The sequence below is a fragment of the Dasypus novemcinctus genome, chromosome 5 (genome assembly GCF_030445035.2).
Source record: "Dasypus novemcinctus isolate mDasNov1 chromosome 5, mDasNov1.1.hap2, whole genome shotgun sequence".
Taxonomy (NCBI): domain Eukaryota; kingdom Metazoa; phylum Chordata; class Mammalia; order Cingulata; family Dasypodidae; genus Dasypus; species Dasypus novemcinctus.
The window spans coordinates 87,420,277-87,441,230 of NC_080677.1; the positions used below are offsets into that span (position 1 = coordinate 87,420,277).

Here is a 20,954-nt window from a genome sequence, read left to right on the forward strand (position 1 = left end):
ACAGATAAGCTGGCAGCTGGCAGGGGAGAGAACACAGGAAATTAAGGAAGTTCCTGTCTGATGGCTTCTGTTTTCTCTCTTAAGGAGATGGGAAGTGGTGGGTTAAAGACAAGAGTAAAGTCATGTAAATAACTCTTTTGGGGATTGAAAGGGAGCTGGTTAAGGACAGTGATTCGGCCTACTGGGCTGACAGTCCTGCATCTATAATCATCAGATTTATGCTCATCTATAACAACTCTAGATTAGCAGATCATAGCAGTGCCCAGCTGCCTAGGCCTGGGTGTAGTGGGGGATGGTGTTAACAGATTGATTCAGGGTTGGTTTCTTCCTTCCTATGCAGGCACAGCAGAATTACAGATCATGGGATAACCTGGATAGGAAGGGGGGAAATGTGAAGTCAGGAAGAATCTATTGTAGGAGACTGAGACTGAAAAATAGGTATGGTTAGGATTTGAAGGTTGAAAGGTTGTGGCCAGGATAGAAATTTAAGATTTCTGTTGTGATGTGATTCTGGATGACTCCATCCACCCATCCATCCACCCATCCACTCATCCACCCATCCACTCATCCATCCATCCATCCATCCACCCAACTACCAAGTATTTATTTAACAGCCACATGTGAAATCCTGCTGGGTGGGGATGATTCAAAGGCCCGGGAAGTGGCCATATTGAAGTACAATGTTGTTTTAGTTTCCTAGGCTGCTCAAAGCAGATATCATGAAATGGTTTCACCTTAAACAATGAATATGTATCAGTTTACAAGGTAACAGTTTTGAGGCTGTGAAAATGTCCAAATCAAAGCATCATCAAGGCTATGTTTTCTTCCTGAAGATCAGCAACGGCAATCCTTGGCTCCTGTGCCACATGGGTGCTGGTTCCTTTCTTCTCTTCTCGGTTTTGTTGCTTTCAGTTTCTTGCTTCTGTGGCTTTTTCCCCACTGTATTTGTCCCATATTTTAAGGACTCCAGTTAAAGGATTAAGAACCATTCTGAATGAGGTAGGTCACACCACACCTAAACTGAAGTAGCCTCATCGAAAGAGCCTACTCACAATGGGTCTATAACCACAAGAGTGGAATAACTTTAAGAACGTGATTTTCTGGGGAACATACAGTTTCAAACTAAGACAAATGCAAATGAGGGTCGCTGGAGGTGAAATGGCCAAGAAAACAAGAGGCTAAGGGCATGTCAGTAAAAGACAGTAATTAGGAGGGTAGAAAGTTGCAGCACTGTATATAATGAGTCTTTATGGGTTATGAAAGTTCTTTATAAGGCATTGGAGCACTTGGAAACAAGCACCTGCAGACACTGTACACGAGTCTTCAGATGAGATCTTTCCACTCCAGAAGCTACACAAGAAGCCCTCTCAGCCAGAGAGTCAGGTTTCAGTTATGGCAAAATGTTTGGTAAGAGTAAAGATATAGACTATCGGTTAGCATTGGAATGAGCTTTCTGGAAGTCATGAATAGCCTTAAGTGCTAGAACCATGATCATCTATTAAAATATCTTAGCCTTTTTTTAAAAAAAAATTCTACTTCGCCTCTGTGTTTAGCTTATATGCTTTCATGTTAAACTTACCAGGTTATTTACTTCTTTTCTTTTTCAGGTGCTTATTTCTCAGTTTCTCTCACAGTATACAGTGAAACAATCGATTCCCCTACACCCAAGCCAGATATGTTTCTGGCTTTTCTAAGATCTATGGATATATGGTTAGAGAGGAAGTCTTTTTCAGAATAGTTGGGCAGCATGTAGAATTTTCTGGACAGTGACATAGGTGGCAAACCCAACAGTCTATCTCAATTTTTTAGATTCTCATCATTATTTAATTTTACTTGTCAGTGCAAACACATCATAGGGAAGAGCTATGGTGAAAATAAGTGAAGTTGGGGAGCAGTTGTATCACAGTAGTTGAATGCCTGCTTCCCTGGTACCTACTTAAAAAGAAAAAAAAAAAAAAAAGTAAGTGAAGAGCAATAACTTCCAACCAAATTCAAGAAGTTCACCTCAAAGACACTGACCAGTGACAAGTGGCTATGCTGGACCCCTGCAGACCAAGTCGGGAACTGAGATATAAGAAATGGGAAATCTGTAGGAAAAATATATAGGCCATAAGGGTATATAGACAAACTTTTGGGTAGCAAAATAAATTAACCTTCAACAGATCTGCAGGCCAGCACATGAAATTTATCCTACCACAACCAGGACACAAGATCATCCTTTATCTGGCTGATTCTTATTTAGCTGCCCCTTCTCCTGCTCAAATGCCCTGGATTGGGAAGCCAATAAATCCCACCATAAGGAATCATATTATCTACTAAGCAAAACCACAGTCTGGATGAACTGGACCTCTTTAACCATGGTGGTATTAGACAATCAGTAATGATGAATTTATTAAACATCCATTTCTCAAAGGCAGATTGTATTATGATGATTATTATTATACTGGACTGAAGGTGTTTTAGAATGTACTTCTAAAAACTAAAAATCCTCCACTGGAATGAGTCAGAATGGAGACTTAAGTGCACAGCTACTGACTTCCTATTCTCCTTTTTGGCTTTGCACATCATCTTCCTTAAGAAACTTGAATTTTGGACAATAATTCTCTTATACTCATTATTTCAGTCTCTTAACTTGCCTTCCAGTAGGTTACTGGAGAGAAGAAGCCAAAAATATCCCTACAAAGTTAAGGAAGACAACAATTCTAACAAAAAGTAGCAAAGAAAAAAGCAATAAGGTTAAATACTGTTATTAGCTAATTAGCAACTCCAAAGGGAGATTTTTTTACTTAGTCAGCAGCGATTTGGGGATACTACTGATATTCAGAAAGCTGTCAAAGAGGCTCTAAAACCTCAATGATGAGTAATCAAGTTATTTACTTAGATTTCCAGAAATATGACATTAAGTTTTTTGTAGATTTCAAAGTTTATCTCCTTTGGAATCGACTCCAAACATTTTATCAATTATTTAAAGTTGAAAATGACCTTGAAAGGAGTCTTTACCCATAGGATTCCTTAGATGGTGCCCTAAAAGCATGACTCTAAACACCTCTGTAAGAATGGTTTCCTTAGGAACACTCTCAGAAGTGGAGTCTAGTCGCAGTCCCTTTGTGGGAAATTCTGAGATTTTCCTACAAAGGGGAAAATCTCTCCCAATTTTAGGCCCACATTAAGCTACTAAACAGCCTTCAACATGTCACAACAGATTTCTTCTGTTGTGCCGAACTGCACAGCTAGCTCATTGCAGAATTGAGGTTTTTAAATACCTTGCACAAGAAATACATAGGTTTTAACCATTATACCCTACTATGAACCACAATTATTCTCTGTATGAAATCTGCAAGAAAGATTTAAAGATACTTTACACAACATTTTAAAAATTTCTTATCAACCATTGATATCAAAGACTGTAAATGAAAGATATGGAAAATGGTTTACAAAGATCCAAGGCAATTAAAGTTTCTTCAAAAACCTTATCAAAAACATTACTGTGAAGATTATGGAAGTAAGAAAGGTCTTTAGTTAGAAGAAGGCCCAGAATTAAACAGTATAAATATGGCTAGATCTTTCTGTCTCTTCCCAATTTTATTTTTTCAGAATGAAAAAAGGTTTTTTTAATGATATGAAATGATGATTGCCCACTAACAAAAAATCTAAGCAATGTAAAAATAAAAATAAAGTCAGTATTAATACTTTAGAAAATCCTTTTATGCAGCTTTCTATGAATATATACACACAAATATGGAGTTAAACCACAAAGAAATGTTATTATACTAAAAAGTGCTTTCTATGAACTATCGGCTATTTTTTAATGTTATAAACATTTTCTATGCACATAAAATTTTTCAATAAACAGTATTTCAATAAGTATACACTATCCCATTCATTATATGGATATAGCTAATTTATTTAACCAGACCTATGCTACTGGCAATTAAGGTTTCCAAGTTGTCCATATTTTAAGCAATCTATAATGGTCATCCTTGCATCATCTCTGCTCATTTTGTCTGATTATATTCTCCCAATGCATTTCAAGGTATGAGATGGCTGGGTCAACTGCTATAAACAGTTAAAATTTAGCTATGTATTGCCAAACTGTCCTACAAAAAGACGGGAGCAATTCACACTTACTGTGAGAACGCAAGAGTGGTTTATTCTCCCTTAACCTCATTCCCTGGTTCTGGGTTTTTATAATCTTTATGAACATGATAGGCAAAAAGGTTTCTCATTCTATATTTAATTTATGCTTCTTTGATTATTCATACATGTATGCATTTGCATTGAATATTTCTGAACTGCCTATTTGTAGCAGTTTTCAATTTCTCTTTTTCTTACTTATTTGTGACAATACTTGGTAAACAGGGAAATAATAGCCTTTTGTAATCTGTGTTGCAACTATATTCAGTTTATCATGTGTCTTTTAACTGTGAGTATGATGGTTTCATCAATAAAGATATTTCAAAATTTGCATAACCAAATTTGTAATATTTTTGTACGTGATTTCCTAATATATGAGAAATTCTTAGAAAGGAATTCTTTACCTGTAAATTATAAAAATGCTGACCCATATTTTTAAGTTCTTTTTTCATATTTTTACATCTTTTAACATTTGATCTGGAATTTGTTTTGGTATATAGAGCAAGGTTTAGCGATACCCCAAATGTATAAGGCAGTCACCTTAATACCATTTATTAAATGGACTATTCTTTAGCCAATGAGCTGAAATCTGTGTCTTCCACCCCTTTTTTCTTTTTCTATAATAAATTCAGAACTGCAATGATCAGTTTGGCTGTATGCCTTCTTCTCATGGCATAATGCTGGTAATAGGTTTTATAATCATAAATTATAAGTGGCCTCACACAAAAATTGAACTTGATAGTGTAGTACTAGGAGAAAGAAAATCATGGTATCAACCAGACGAAAATAAAAGTTGTTATACTTGGCAAGTATCTCACAGCTCTTTAAAGAAGCAACACTAAATAACCCTATTCACAAAACAACTCAGCTGCTTGGGGGTTCTCTGTGGAGCTAATTATTTCCTGACGGGTCCATATAATGCATATCTACCCCAAAGGAGACAACCTACAGGAACCATTCTGAGCTTCCTTTGGGGGTGAAGAAGAGCATTGTGAACAGTTGCCCTTGAAACTGCTCTAACTCAAATAAATTTTACTGTGATTTATGGATCAGAATTCTGGATACTCAGTCAAAATTTATGCAAGGGCTTCAGCTGAATCAAAGATCCGTTTTTGAAAAAAGTTTTGGCACTGCTGGTAGGGAGTCTCTGGTAAAGGAGTAAAATGGTCGACTGTCTGGGAATCAATCATTCCAGGTTGTACTTCTAAATGTTCCCATGGAGAAGCATGGTCTGCTACCTGTCCTCCTGGAATTTAAGCATGTGGCATTCTAAATAGCAACTGAGGATCTTGGCACTTTTTCTCATTTAGAGGAGTCGATCCTGACTTTACAGAAACCTAACAACTGGGGGGAAAAAAAGCACCCTTGGACACAGATGTGAGAGAATACATAGTACATAAGTGACATGCTATAAAGAAGTGATTCACTCTTCAATATATAATTTGGAAGCTGTGAGCCCAGTTTTAATTAACTTAGCCCTCCACAAATATGCCCTTACTGAGTCAATATTTCATGTAACACAGAGGCAATACTGAAAAACATCTTATGCCTTTCAGAAAACCACTGCTGAAGACCTTGTCTGTCATATTATATATCTCATATAATGGAAACTCAGACCTAAGGTGAGACAAATAGATTATTGTAGGATCATCTAGTTCCTTTGTTCATTTTCCTAGTTATTCTGCTTTAAAATTATTTTTTTATACTACTCTAAGCAATTTTAAGTTACTTTTATAAGTAGAGAGAATACAGAATGCCATAAATGTAAAGACCTTGATTTATTTGCCACTATATTCCCAGTACCTTGAACAGTGTCTAGTTTATAGTCTGTGGTCAATAAATGTGTTGAATGAATAAATAGAGAATTAATGATTAAACAAATACATATACATGGACATAAAAACAGATATTGATGGGCACTGTGTCTTGCCACTCATTTCATTATCAATAATCCAAAGGTAAAGAAAGTTTTGTTTTTTTTTTAATCTCCTTCATTCATTCAATAAGTCTTCACTGCCCATCTACCAATTGCCAAAATCCCTCTGACAGAGTCGTTGCTCTTAAGGGGTTCATCAATCTACTGTGATAGGCTGATAGATCAACAGATTATTATGGGACAATGTAATGAGTACAAAGGTAAAAGACGTGTGTAGATATCAAGGGAGCTCAGAGAAGAGTACCTGGCCAGCTGGGAATACAGGGAGTGGGAACTGCAGGACAGGACCCTTCCTAAAGGAGGTTGTGGCCAAGGTGAGCCTCAGAGGATGACCAGGGGTTAGGCTGGGGGAGAGGGATGCATAATTGGAGCATGTCAAGGGCGGAAGTAAAGCAGAGAGAACCAGTATACAGAGAGTAAGGAGCTAGACGGAGCCAGATGTGGCTGCAGCATTAAGTAAGGCAGGAAGTGGCAAGAAGTGAAGCAGTAGGGAGGTGGGAACCTGGTGAACCACTGGGAAGCTGGGATTTACTCCCTTGGCAATGGGGAATTTTTGAATGAGTCTTAAACTAAGAAGTGACTGGTTGGATCTGCACTTTCGATGGTTCACCCTAATGGCTGGGCAGAATATGGACTGGGGTAAGCAAGACCAGTTAACCCAGGGGAAAGTTTCTAAGGACTTTCAATTTCACATGGTTACAGAAATGGAGAAATGAAAAGGAGAAATATTTTTAATAAAACTATGTACTTAAAACTGCTAATGTTATCATGACAAAGTACAGCCACTTCTCTGCTTGCTTAGTAAGAATAGCAGACAAGTAAATTGATCTGCTAAATTCACCTCTGGGTATAAAGGGATCTAGGTAAGAAAACATATTACTTAGAAATTTATTTATAAGGTTTATTTAATCCTATCCCAGAAGTGGAAAGGACTTTAAGGTCCTCATACAGAACTAACCAAATATGTACCTCTAAATTCAGATGAAAAATCACATTTAAAATATGTTTTACCATGATCATCATCCACTACCAAAAAACTTTTCCATCACCCCCGAAAGAATTTATAAAAAGTTATATTAAAAATAGGTTTTAGAAAAATAACATAGATATAGAAGCAATATTTTTCAAAAGACACTCCCACGCCAGCAACCTTCCTGAAAAAAATAGTCAAAAGAAGGGTTTTCCCCATCATTTTTTTCTCTTTTCTGAAGTGGATGATAAGATAGTGGGTTAATCATTCAGCCCGTCATCAGCACCTGACTGATGGTACCTTATGCACGATGAGCTCATGAGTGCCATCTGGAAGAGTCCTACCATCCTCTTGCATCAGGGGGACAAAAGAGAAGCCAAACAACTTCTTCTCTCCTTTCTCCTTTGCTGTGAAGAACAAAAACAAAAACAGAGGAATCGCATGCTTATTTAAATGCATGCTTACCCATCTGTCCTTACAGACACAGACTGTCAAGAAGCATGGTCATCAGGAAATATAACCCACACCCACCAGCTCCCGTATACAAATGAGAACAGCTTTTATGGTGGGACCTCAAAGTAGTCACCTTTTAACCCCATTCCTGCCTCCTAAACTGCAAGTTACATTCCTTGCTTAATGTTCATCATGGGACTCACTATCTGAAATTAAGTTTTAAAAAAATGTGTGGGCTGTTGCTTCTTCAATATCCTGTCCTCCACCCTCTGGATGTTAGCACCATTGAGGGAGGGATGCTTGTCTGTTTTATTATATGCTTGGCATCTCAAATAGTGTCAAGAACATAAATATATATTAAATAAATGAGTAAATGAACAAATGTGAAATGCAGTGTTTTACCCACTAACCCATGCAATGGGAGACTCTAAACTCGGCCCAGGTTCATGACAGAACTTCTTTCTCTCCCACCTGTGAGAGGACAATGAGCCCTGTAGAAATTACTTCCTTGGAATAAGGCACACTGAAAGGCACCATGAATTGTAATCTATGGTTTACTAAGGGCTTAGTATAGTGGTATTCTGGAAGGCAGAAATGAGGTGATGAGGTTTTCAGATGCCTAACTAAGAATTACAATGGCTAGAAATGCCAAGGATCATTAGCAATTATTTATAGATGAGGAAATTGAGATCATATTAGGTAACTTGCTCCAGAGCTCTTGAGTACCACTCCAGTTTTTTCCACCAAGCTTCCTTTTCTCCATTAATGGAGAAACCATTCAAAGAACCTTGTTTGTTCAACTCCACTCTCTTCTTGTGTTTAGATATGCAAGGAGGAGTTGTGCAGGGTCACAGGCTGGGAGTTACTCTTTCCCATGCAAGTGTGGAAGTGGGGTGTTACACTTCAATAGAAAAAAGTCTGGCTTTTGGATACAGTAAGACCTGAGCTAGAGGAGCTCGATAAGGCGATCTTAAAGACCAAATGAGAGGTTTTTGTATAATGTTGCTTCCTTACAACTGCTTCCAGTGTTTGACCACAGGGAAGGGAACCCTCACACAGAGAAAAGTAATTTGGGATGGCTGGCTTTGGCCCCTAGAAAGAGAGCACCACCAAAAATGTGACTTAGAAAATAATTTTCTTTAAGAAGTACTGGGGATTGAGCCCTGTATCTTGTGCTGTACCAGATGCTCAAACCACTGAGCTACAGCTGCTCCCCCAAATTTTCTTTTAAAATCATTAATTTCATCCTCACAGAAAACCTGAGAAAATACTAATATTCTTTAAAGTTAGGCAAAAATAGCAAAGATCTCTGGGAAGGTATTTTCACAACAATGAAAGTTCTGGGTGGAAATTATGGTTTGGGGGAGATTTATTTAGGAATAATTACCTAAGCTTTTTGACTATCTATTATTGTGCGTGTTTTTGGAATTCAATTCAGAAATATAAAAAGGCCCACAAAGATTAAATTAGCAATGATAAAAACAAGCATTACCTTCTTCAAATTTGCCTTCTTTTATAAAATAAAACTAAGTAGCAAGCAAAGTTTAAAGTACATGTCCTTTTGTTCTGAGCTATTGGATCACTATTAATAAGCTGAATGGATTATTAAACAGTCATCAAAAGTGATGATGGAGATGTATATACTTATAAATGTGGAAGGACATCTATGATATCTGGATAAGTGATACAAAATAATGTCATATACAATATGCACAGTACGATTACCCTTTGGCCAATTTTTAAAAAATCAAATTTATAGGTTGCACGTCTTAATTTATTGATTCATTCTTTCTGGTATCCCAATTCCAATACTTTTTTTCTGTCCTTGAGACCTCCAAATCTTTGACTATCCTCTCCTTCCCCATCCTCACATCCTCACTTCCTACCTTGCCTGGCTCCATTTCTAAGGTCCCTCTTGTAGTCACTTCCCTGCAAATATCCTCAACCTCTTTATTCCTCTACATTTCCATTTTATTCACATGGTAAAACTGCAACCCTGGTTAAGGCCAACTTGCAGTTTACTCCATGCCTATACCACACTAATCGCACATTAATCCACGCACACTAACCAAAATGGCCCTTAAGCAGGCAAACCTTTTACATGTGGTCCAATCAATTCTCCCACTTTTCTAGACAAATTATTTCATCCTTCCTCATACGCCCACTACCTCTGCATTTTCCTTACTCTTAGCTGATGTGGCATGAACTCTCATATGCTCCTACGCCCACCTAGGAACTGTTTGTCCCTGTGCCCTCCTGCGGTCTGCCTGAGGGGTTCAGCTCCCAGCTAAGGCCAAACCCTCTCCTTGTGCACTGGATCCCATGCTTCTTCCCCACCCAAGAACAATGCTCCTCCAGCTGTCCCCTCTCTCTTCTACAATGTCAGTTTTCCCCTCAACTTAATTACTTCTATCAAACAAGGGTGCTTTTGAAAAGCAAACATCAGTAACATTTCTATATGCTACTGATGAGCAATCTGAGGAAGAAGTAAAAAAAAAAAAAAAAAATTCCATTTCTAACAGTGACTAAAATAATCCAATATTTAGGAATAAACTTAACCAAGAACATAAAGGACCTGTATTCAGAAAACCAAAAACATTGCTAAAACAAATCAAAGACCTAAATAAATGGCTACTCCTTCTTAATCTCACACTGGCTCCTTCTCATTCTCCCAAATTCTGAATGTGTGAGTGCCCCAGAGATCTATCCTTGGACTTCACTTTGCCATCTAAACTTACTACTTAGGAATCCCACTTACTGTCATGGCTTAAAAAATTACCTCTGTCAGTGATGTGCTGGAGTTGGCTCATTCTAGCTCACAAGAATTGACAGTGTACATTTTTCCCCCCAATTGCATACTTAGTTATGTCATGTTAGTAGACTGAAATTAGCCATGACAGGTAGTATTTACTCAAGGAAATCAGCAAATGCTACAAATCAGAACACCCCTCTTCAACCCCTCCTCACAAGTACACTGGTTATAAACATTTTCAATATACCACTGACCTATATATTACCCATTCCCAAATTTAAGCCCCCAACCTGGACCTCATCTTCAATTGCCTTGACATTTTTTGAATGTTTAATAGGCAACTCAGAATGAATAAATCTAAAATGGAATACTTGATTGTTTCTTTCCAAACTGACTCTTCCTGTCGTCTTCCCAATTTTATTAAATGACCACTCCATTTCAGGGCTCACATCTTCGAGTCATTCTTGACTTTTCTGCTTCTTTCACATCCAGTCTGTCAATAAATCTATAACATAGAATTGAACCACTACCATACAAATCCAAACCACTTTTATCTCTTTTTTAATTTTTTAAGTATTTTCTCATTTTATTCCCCCGAGATGGCTCCCTCCTCTGTTTGCTGGTTGTTTTGTTTGTTTGTTTTTTAAAGATTTATTTATTTATTTCTCTCCCCTCCCTCCCCCACCCTGGTCGTCTGCTCTCTGTGTCTATTTGTTTCTTTTTGTCAGCTACTGTTGTTGTCAGCCGCACGGGAATCTGTATCTCTTTTTGTTGCGTCACCCCGTTGTGTCAGCTCTCTGTGTGGGCGGCGCCGTTCTTTGGCAAGCTGCACCTTGTTTCCCGCTGGGCGGCTCTCCCTTGAGGGCACACTCCTTGCGCGTGGGGCTCCCCTATGCGGGGACACCCCTGCATGACACGGCACTCCTTGTGCACATCAGCACTGTGCATAGGCCAGCTCCACACGGGTCAAGGAGGCCTGGGGTTTGAACCGCAGACCTCCCGTGTGGTAAACGGACCCCCTAACCACTGGACCAAGACCGTTTCCCTGCTGGTTGTTTTTGCTTGTTGTTTGCATTCGTCTGCTCACTGTGGTTTTTTGCTTGTTGTATGTTTTTCCTTTAGGAGGCACTGGGCACTGAACCTGGGGCCTCCCATGTGGGAGGCAGGTGCTCAACTGCTTGAGCCACATTTGTTCCCTGCTCATTTATTTTTTTTTTGTTTGTTGTCTGATCATTGTTTTTGCTCCTTGTCTGCTCGTTGTTTGTTTGTCTTCTTTAGGAGGCACTGGGAACTGAACATGGGACCTCCCATGTGGGAGGCAGGCACACAACTGCTTGAGTAACATCTGGTCCCCACTTTCATCTCTTGACTGGACTACTGTAAAAGCCTCCTAAATGTATTTCCTATTTCATTTCGTCCCCTAAAATCTATTATCCATAAAGCAGCCATACTTACTTTCCCCAAAACCCTCTAATTGTTTCCCATCTCTCTCTAAATGAAATTCAAAGTTCTCATTTTGTGTAAAAGACACTACAGCAGAGGTTCTTAACCTTTTTTGTTCCACAGACCCCTTTGCCAGTCAGGTGAAAAAAAAGGACCCCTTCTCAGAATATAACGGCAGATAGTTCTATGACACTCAACATTGGCAAGCCTTTAAATTAAATTTTATGATTATTCAAAATTATGTTTTACAACTTTCCCATAATTTTAATACCTGATAACCTAACACAGTTCAGCATCAGCTCAAATGGTAATTTATGGCAAATATTTAGAAATTACAGTTTTCCATGGCATCATAAAACCATCTCCACCATCCTTACCAACCTTTTTGAAGGCGGTTATCCACTGCACTAACACATTGCTGGGAAGTGGATTTGGCTCAATGGATAGAGCGTCCGCCTACCACATGGGAGGTCCAGGGTTCAAACCCAGGGCCTCCTGACCCGTGTGATGAGCTGGCCCATGCACAGTGCTGATGCGCACAAGGAGTGCCCTGCCATGCAGGGGTGTCCCCGTGTAGGGGAGCTCCACGCGCAAGGAGTGCATCCTGCAAGGAGAGCCACCCAGCATGAGAAAAGTGCAGCCTGCCCAGGAGTGGTACCGCATACACAGAAAGCTGACGCAGCAAGATGACACAACAAAAAAAGACACAGATTCCCAGTGCCATTGACAAGTATACAAGCAAAGAAGAACCCACAGTGAATGGACACAGAGAGCAGACAACTGGGGGGGTGGGGGTGGAGGGAGGGCGGGCGGGGAAGGGGAGAGAAATAAATAAAAAATAAATTTTTAACAAAAAAGAACACATTGCATGAAAATAAAAAATCATACTAAATTCACACTATACTGTATATTATTTAATAAATCACACCCACGCCAACACGTCCCCACAAAAATAATGTTTTTTTGAACTTTCAATTCAAGCTCACAGACCCCCTGGTTAAGAACCCTCATACTATAGGGTATGGGTCCCCTGCCACACTCTCCTTTAGGTACACTGGCATCATTGCTTTTCCCCCAAAATGCCCAACAATTTGTAATCTCAGGTCTTTTGTATTTACTGTTCTTTCTACCTGGCCCATTCTTTCCCCAAATATCCCTGAGGCTCATGCCTTCACCGCTTCTTTGCAGCTGGTGCTCATATATGGCCTGATCAGTCTTTCCAGGCTTCCTTAGGCAAAACAGCAGCATAGCACCGCCATCACTTTCTAGCCCCCAATCCAAATTCAATTTTCTCACTGCACTTATTACCTGCCATAGTATATGTTTATTTGCTCATTTACTATCTCTCTTCCCCCCACTAGAATGAAAGCTCCATATCAGGTGGTGGTATGGTTTGTTCACTGATGTTATCCCCAGTGCTCAGAAAACTGCTGGGCACGAAGTAAGTATTAAATAAATATTTGCTATATGAATAGTGATATTTTTAAATAAATAAATGTATATACATACAGAGAAAAATATTTGGAAGCCCATGCAATAAAATGATTACACTGATTATTTGTAGGTTGTGGGATTATGAGGATTTTCTCCTTTACACTTTGTGTTTCTTCTAAATTTTAACAATAAAATTCAAAAATCAAAAATAATACATGAACAGTATTTGAAGTGCAAGGAAAAAAGGGCAGAAAACTGACAGGTTTTCCTGAAAAGACTCTCACTTTCCAAGTTCTGAGTTATAATAATTTCCTCCCTTTCCTGTTTCACCTATATTTTCCTCTAGCTTTTTCTTACTTTAAAGTTCAAACCTTGTATGAGGTCCAAGTGAAAATTTATAACAAAGATTGGTGAAAGGAATGGTATAGCAGAATTCCATGCCCTCTACGGTGTTCCACTTCAAGTCCTATATATGAAATTCTTCTGGGAATTTGGAAGAATAGTAAGGCCCAGGTAGCCATCTTCCTGCATTCTGAAACCTTCACAAAAGCATAATTCATGACCTCTGAGGAGCTCTCAGAAGCCAAATCCCGAAACAAAGTCCTTCTCTTTTGCCTGACCTTAGATGAGTTTCCTATCACTCAGGTCAAGTCACTCCACAATTCTTAGCAATTACCCATTCCTTCTAGACTGGAGATGAGCCTGCTGCTTCTCTAAGCAAGTGACTCTTCTCTATCTTCTTGTTATAATGTTTCTGATGCAAGGCTCACCTGAACTTTCTCTGGCCACATGTACACTGACAGTACATGTACACTTAGGGACAAAGAGTCTATCAGAGTATACCCAGATTGGGAATGGGGAAGTGCGGGGATCAGGACATGAGAGCTTGAGAGGGTGGTAATGCGTATAAAAGAATGAAAATGGAGGCATCAAGAAATGACTTTATGGGTAGTAATATTCATGTGGACAAATCCTGCAACATTATGAAGCTTGTTCTTTTTTTAAATCTATAAAATGAGGTGATTACTTTGTATTATCTCAAAGACCTATTCCAGCTGACATTACTTCTCATTGGAATTCATCCTGAGACTACACAGTAATATGCAAATCAGATATCAACCCATGCATAAAACTGGCTTTCCTAGTAACTCAACCCCCAGAAAAGTCCCAGCAGGCTCCCCTGACCTGTCCCCAGATTGGTCAGAGTTGCCTAAGATCCCCAGAGCCAGTAAAGTACTTAACGTTATGTCTACCCTTTCTGCGGCCTCCTTCTAGAGTGTGCAAGAAATAAACTGATTTTTATGAAAGTAATCACTTTAAGGAGAACGCTGTCAATTTTTCATATAACTTTTTCTCCCTCTTTCTCATCCCTTTTTGCTTGTGAGAAGTTGTTGGCTCTTCTTGAAGGAGTGAGCCCACTCCTCTCTTCTAAGGATTCCCACTTGCCCTCATTTCTTCCTCCCGGAAGTCTCTCTTTGCTCCTGCCTTCTGCTGATTAACGTTCCCCATCATCACAGCTCAGGAAGCAGACTGGCCCAATACCACTAAGCTGTGTAGCCAATCCCCCAAGACACTTACTGGAACAATGCCGAAACTCAAAGCGGATGTGTGCGCCCCTGAATTTATCCACAGGAATAGGAAGTTTCAGCAGTTCGGACCACCTGGGACTGTTGTTATGATAAAGCACAAAGGAGTGGTACTCGCTGGCTGATGGCTCTCCAGAGCCAAAGGAGATAAAATCCTAACAAAGGAAACAGGCAAGTTAAAGACAGCTTCATTTAAAGATTATTTTGAAAACAGCAGAGCAAATTACTTGGCTCCCTAAATAGCACTTCATGTGAAATTACCTCCTCGGTCCTGTGTAGTGTAGTTTATGCCGTTGCTCCTGCCTAGCAGGCTGCCAGCCTCCCAGAGCCTATCGTGTCGTAGTTCAGTGGGCCTCGGTGATGTGTACAAAGTGGGCAATCGCATACTCGATCTGGAGTTTAACTACGCGCCAAAGTTCTCAAGCTGATGCAGTTAAAAGCCTGCTCTGTGCCTAAGTGGGTGACTCAGGGAGCAGCCGGGCCAACCCTCTCATTTGAACTTCTCTATGAAGAGGGGGCGCAACAAAACACTAATTCCAGAGAGGAACCTGCTAGGATCACCTTCAGTAATACCCTAATCTTCAGGCTCTATTTTGGTCAAGATAAAAAGACACAGGATTAAACATCACAGGCTTTTTTGTTTGGTTGGTTGAGTATTTGTTTTTACCAATAACAGAAGAAAAAGTACTCATCTCTCAAACTAAGACAGATGAAAGGGGAAAACATGAAAGGGCATACAAATACTGCGTTTAAAGAATATGAGGAAACTGTTGTCACAGTGAATTAAAAAATTAAACCATAAAAGCCTATTTTGTTTTTTTCTACTTTCTTTTCTGAGAGGCATTTTAAGGATTTTTTAAAAAAAGAAAACTATGCAGGAATGGAAAAGAAAATTAAAATAGAAAATACTGCAAATTAGAGAGTATCTGATCCATCAAAGATGAACCAAAGCAAGTATGTGGAACTGTTTTACCAAAAAATATCTGCTATAGTGTACCTTTAAGATATGGCCACCGCAATCTATAATGAACATGGTAACTTCCACATTTCTGGCCACGCTCTTGCCTCCTTTCTCAAATTCTCCCCTTTCTATAGTGATATATAAATCATTCCTCATTTCACCTGTTAGGAAAGGAAAGTTAAAACTATGTGATATATACTAGGAAATGCAGTTCTCTATCAAGAAAAACTTTTTAAAAAGTATTTAATTTTATATTATACATATAAAAGCACAAAGATAGCATCTTACTCTTTTGTAAAAGGGTCCCCCACCCTCACTGCCAATATCTAAGAAGAACAAAACCCAGCTTCTGCTATTCTGATTTAGCAATATTGAAAAATGCACATCTAGTTGATGAATATTAGAATTGAAAAGTGGTGTCGGTCTCACCATTTTTCTTATTTCCCTTACTTAATTGATGAGATGTAATTACAAAATGACAGATTAGCAGGAGTGGCTCATAGCAACCAGTCTTATTACTTTATGGTTATAGCACTTAGAGCAGAAGAAATACCTAAATGGAATAAAGGAATAAGACTGCAAAGGGTACAATTACAATTTAAATCCATGGACAAAATGATCTCACTGCTGGAAGGATCCAGGTTAGTGTTTTATGAACACAGATGTAGAACAATTCAGTCACACAGATTCAACTTAATATTTCAAGTACCATCAAGCTATGAACAAATGAGAAAACTGATATGTACTATGTACATGTATACCATCTTTTTTTTTCTTCATAGGTTATTTATAGAACTTGAATGTTTTTTAATCCTTACCATTTTCTTATTACTGCAAGCAAAAGAAAAACTTGATTTCTCTAACAAACTTAGGCAAAAGTGCTTATAGTATGCCTTCTTTTATCAATCATATACTGTTTTATTTTTTAACACATTTTATTAAAATTAATAGATCACACACAGTGTTACCTACAGTATGCTTTTTCTTCTTCTGTAAGAGTTAAATGAGGGAGAAGTGGTGAAGGAATGGAGAAGTAAGAAATAAAGTTCTATCAGAAAGATTCTGAAGGTAAATTTTGGTGATATTAGCAAGGTTGGATTTACTTTTACCCAAGATAGCTTTCAACCAGTTAAAAAATCAAAAGTAATACTTTTTCGTAAAAAAAAAACCTCCCCATAGGAATGAAAGTCATTAGGGGAAAAACAACAACAACAACAAAACCCACAAAAAACCAACAACTATACAACTATCCCCACAGTTGGGAGGTTTATAAAACCTCCTTACCAAAGTATGTATAAGAAAGTACCCTCAGCTTTTCAAACAGTAGGGGAAAACCAATGAGTCTGGCTGCCTTCCTCTAAAAAGACCCACTTTTTCTGGTGGCATCGTGTGAATGACCTGGGCTGACCAGGAAACAGATGGGCCATAAAAGAGAGGAAATGAGTTAAATCTAAAAGGATTAAATATTTGACAAATAGTACATAAAATATACAGTGATTAGTGGAAAGAACTGATACTGAGTACTCTGGCTTATGAATTTCTAGGGCTCTCACACAGATGGTACAAACCAACTTGGGATGGTAATGAACTTGATCCAAGGAAAAGTCAACATAGTTCAACACATTTAAAATTACTTTTAAAAATGCTTTGAAAGCTTTTTGTTTTAACTGTATCCCTTTTTTAATTTTTAGAGAATTAGGTAAATACATTTTATATGTTTGCCAGATTTTTATAACTCATTTTATTATTGTATCTATTACTATATAAACTTACACATACTAAATGTTGCTTGTTTTTAAAAGAAAGGATACTTATAAACTTTGACCTCTCAATTAATCAAACTCAACAGACTTAAAATAGGTCTGGCACACATGCTATTTCAAAATGTTTCAAAGGAAATTTTTGACAATATTTTTGCCACTAATGGGCTTGACAGGTATAAAAAAGAAACCCACATTCAAATCAAGTGCTTCAGAGCAATGATGTTTGTTAACACTAGCAAAGTTCCTTTGCTTCTTGGGAGTATGTGACATTTAATGAATAGCTATGCTTTCCTACAATGAATACTTTACAAAGAGACATACATATAATATATATATGTATATAAATAAGAAGGTAGTTATATGAATTTTTACTTTAAGAATTCCTCATAATTACTCATAGCTTGTCCAAACCACATAGGGATTAACTTTCCTGAAAAATGAAGGGTAAATGTTCCTTGGGAGGGAGGCTTCCACTCTCACCTGCTGGAAGGATGCCAGCAGCTGCTCTGACTTCAGCAAAGGCAAGTTCTCAAGACGTGATGGTTAGGCTAACAGTGTCAACTTGGCCAGGTAATTGTGCCCCAGTTGTTTGGTCAAGCAAGCACTGGGCTAATGATAATACAAGGACATTTAGGGACTTTTAATCATCAGTGAGCTGATTGCATAGATAGCTGATTACAACTATGAACAACCAGGGAGAGGGCTGTCAGCAATGAGCGAAAGTTTTATCCAATCAGTCGAATGCCTTTAAAGGGGAAGTGATTTCTGCCTTCAGAGAGAATTTTCCAGCTCAACTTTGGACAACCAACATCTCCTGGGAACTCATCACGGAACTTCATTGGCGTCCCAGGTTTGCAGCCTGCCTGTGGAATTTGGACTTGTGCATCCCCATGGTCACGTGAGAGAATTTTATAAAATCTCATACTATTTACAGCTATCTCCTGTCTGTTTCCCTAGAGAACCCTGACTAACACACAAGGCAACCTCTTTTCCCTAGCCTGTCAGCTAGGCATGAAGGAGGGACAAGGAAGCACTGTGCAGCCAGTGCCACAACATTCTATTTCCATGTATCCATTCATCAAATATATCTTGAGCATCAACTCTTTTAGGGTCTGTGGATTCAGCAGCGGACAAAACAAAAACCCCCTTGCCACAGAGCTCAGATTCTAGTTGAGGAAGGCCTATAAAAAATAAGTAAAATGTATGGTTTGTTGGGTGATGATATGTGCTGTGGCGCTGTGGCTAACGGTAAGACCAAGAAGGGGAATAGGGGAGGGTGAATATGGGTGGGGTGAGTGAATGTAATTTTAAACAGGGTGAAGAGAAGGCCTTGCTGAGAGAACTGGGTAAGCTGTAGCACATTTTGACAAAGGAGCAATGTTAAAAAATGGCATTTGCTTCCCAAGCCAACACCTAAAGACGATAGCTCACAACTTAGCTGAATTAATCCATTTCGTCCTTACAAAATAGATTCTGAATTCTAGTAAGTGTAAAGCATGTACGGTCACAGGAAGAAAAGAATAAAGAGAGCTAGGTTCTAGACTTCTGCTCTGCTACTTTACACAATATTAATATTGTCAAGGAATTATTCTGAACCTCAGGTTTTCATGTTGTTAAAATGATAGTGAGGCAAGGGAGGAAGCAGGAACGGTAGGTCAGGACAAAATTATTTCTAAGGTTCCTCTGTGTCCCAAAATTATGTTATGATCTTTCTTTGACTTACAAAAGAACTTCTGGAATGTAACACATTCTTAAATTAAACATCTTATGCATGTAATTTAATTTTGTTCTTTAACTGTCACCCTTACCTGTAATCCTCATTATCTTTTGCAAACCTCTTAAAAATAAAACAAGATTTCTTTGAAAGAGAACACATGACAATAAGAACATTTCTCCTGGACGACATTCTACATATGCCTCTCTCCCCAGGAATTTAACAGCTTGCTGAGGGACAAGAATGCAAGGTGCCATGTTTTACCAAAATACTCAGAAGGATGACGTTGAAATAAGTGCTAATTAAAATCAATACACTTGAGGTAGGCTCAGGAGGAAACGAAGACTCAAATGGTATTAGGAAAGCACCTTGGGTAATTAAGAGAGAAATCATAAAGTGCATATGAAATGGAGTCATCACAGCAGTGTAAAAACAATTTTCCTGACAATGTTTATTAACATCTCCTAAATTTATTACTTTATAAACTGGATGTTCACAAGACTTTCCTCTGTATAGCAGGTCCACTGGCTAGGAAGCCTGTACACACTTGAAGGATTCTCAAATTATCATTGAAATCAAGATAATGATAAGGTCTCATAATGAGACAAAGCTGAACAGTTCAGTGACAACTGTTAAAGGGAGTAAATTAATAGCTTGGCCTCAACTGGCAGGAGATTTCCATCAGCAGCTGAAGCCACTGATTCTTGATTCTGGCCTTTGAATGGTGTGGCTAAAAGCACAGAATGCATGCTCACCTCACAGTGTAAACCACTGTACACAGCCACAGGGGCCTTTTTGCACTAGAGACTTGTTCTTGTTTTTGGGATTGGAAAATAAAAGTATCTGTCCATCAAAAAAAAAAAAAAACAAAAGAACACGTGTAAAAGACTTAAGGGTGTTTTGTGATCTTAGATTATTCATGAATGAAAAGATGATAATAGCAGTAGCAGTCATTGTCTAGCAGCAGTGCCATTTACTGAGAGCTGCTCTGTGTTAGGCTCTTTGCCAAGTAGATTTATCTCATTAAATACTCACATAAACTGCGTAAGAAGGCACTATTACTATTTTCCTTTCATAGACAAGGAAAAAATGTAGAGATTCAAAATCCACCCAAGGGGGTGGCAGACTTGGCCCAGTGGTTAGGGTGTCCGTCTACCACATGGGAGGTCCGCAGTTCAAACCCCGGGCCTCCTTGACCCGTGTGGGGCTGGCCATGCGCAGTGCTGATGTGCACAAGGAGTGCCAAGCCACATAGGGGTGTCCCCTGCGTAGGGGAGCCCCATGCACAAGGAGTGCACCCGTAAGGAGAGCCGCTCGGCATGAAAGAAAGTGCAGCCTGCCCAGGAATAGTACCGCACACACGGAGAACTGACACAACAAGATGATGCAACTAAAAGAAACACAGATTCCCGTGCTGCTGACAACAACAGAAGTGGACAAAGAAGATGCAGCAAATAGACACAGAGAACCGGAGTGGGGGGGGGTGGATGGGAAGAGAAATAAATAAATCTTTAAAAAAAAAATCACCCAAGGAATTATTAGTCTCCCCCACTTTACAGATGAGGAAATCAAATTCACTGGGGTGAGAAGAGCCATCCAATGAGCTAGTACAATTCAGCCCTCATTGCCAAAAGACTAGCACCTGGAACAAGGACAGTATTCGTCCCACTCTATCCAGCATTGCTCAGATCTGTCCTGAAGCACTGATTTCGGTTCTGGGACCATCTTTACAGGACAAAGAGAACATAAACTCTTACTATCCAGAACATAAGCAAGATGGAGAAGAGACTTAGAACCCACCAGAGGAA

General features: G+C 38.9%; 1 protein-coding gene across 7 annotated transcripts in view; it reads right to left on the bottom strand.

Moving 5' to 3' along the window:
• DOCK4 (dedicator of cytokinesis 4) overlaps nucleotides 1–20,954 on the bottom strand; it is a 516,333-nt gene that overhangs the window by 164,391 nt on the left and 330,988 nt on the right. For all 7 annotated transcript variants that reach the window (XM_058297210.1, XM_058297211.1, XM_058297213.1 and 4 more), the window contains exons 14-16: nucleotides 15,706–15,830; nucleotides 14,701–14,863; nucleotides 7,341–7,447 (exon numbers count right to left, since the gene is read on the bottom strand). In XM_058297210.1, the coding sequence (XP_058153193.1) occupies nucleotides 7,341–7,447; nucleotides 14,701–14,863; nucleotides 15,706–15,830 (395 nt within the window). The remainder of the gene's footprint in view (nucleotides 1–7,340; nucleotides 7,448–14,700; nucleotides 14,864–15,705; nucleotides 15,831–20,954) is intronic.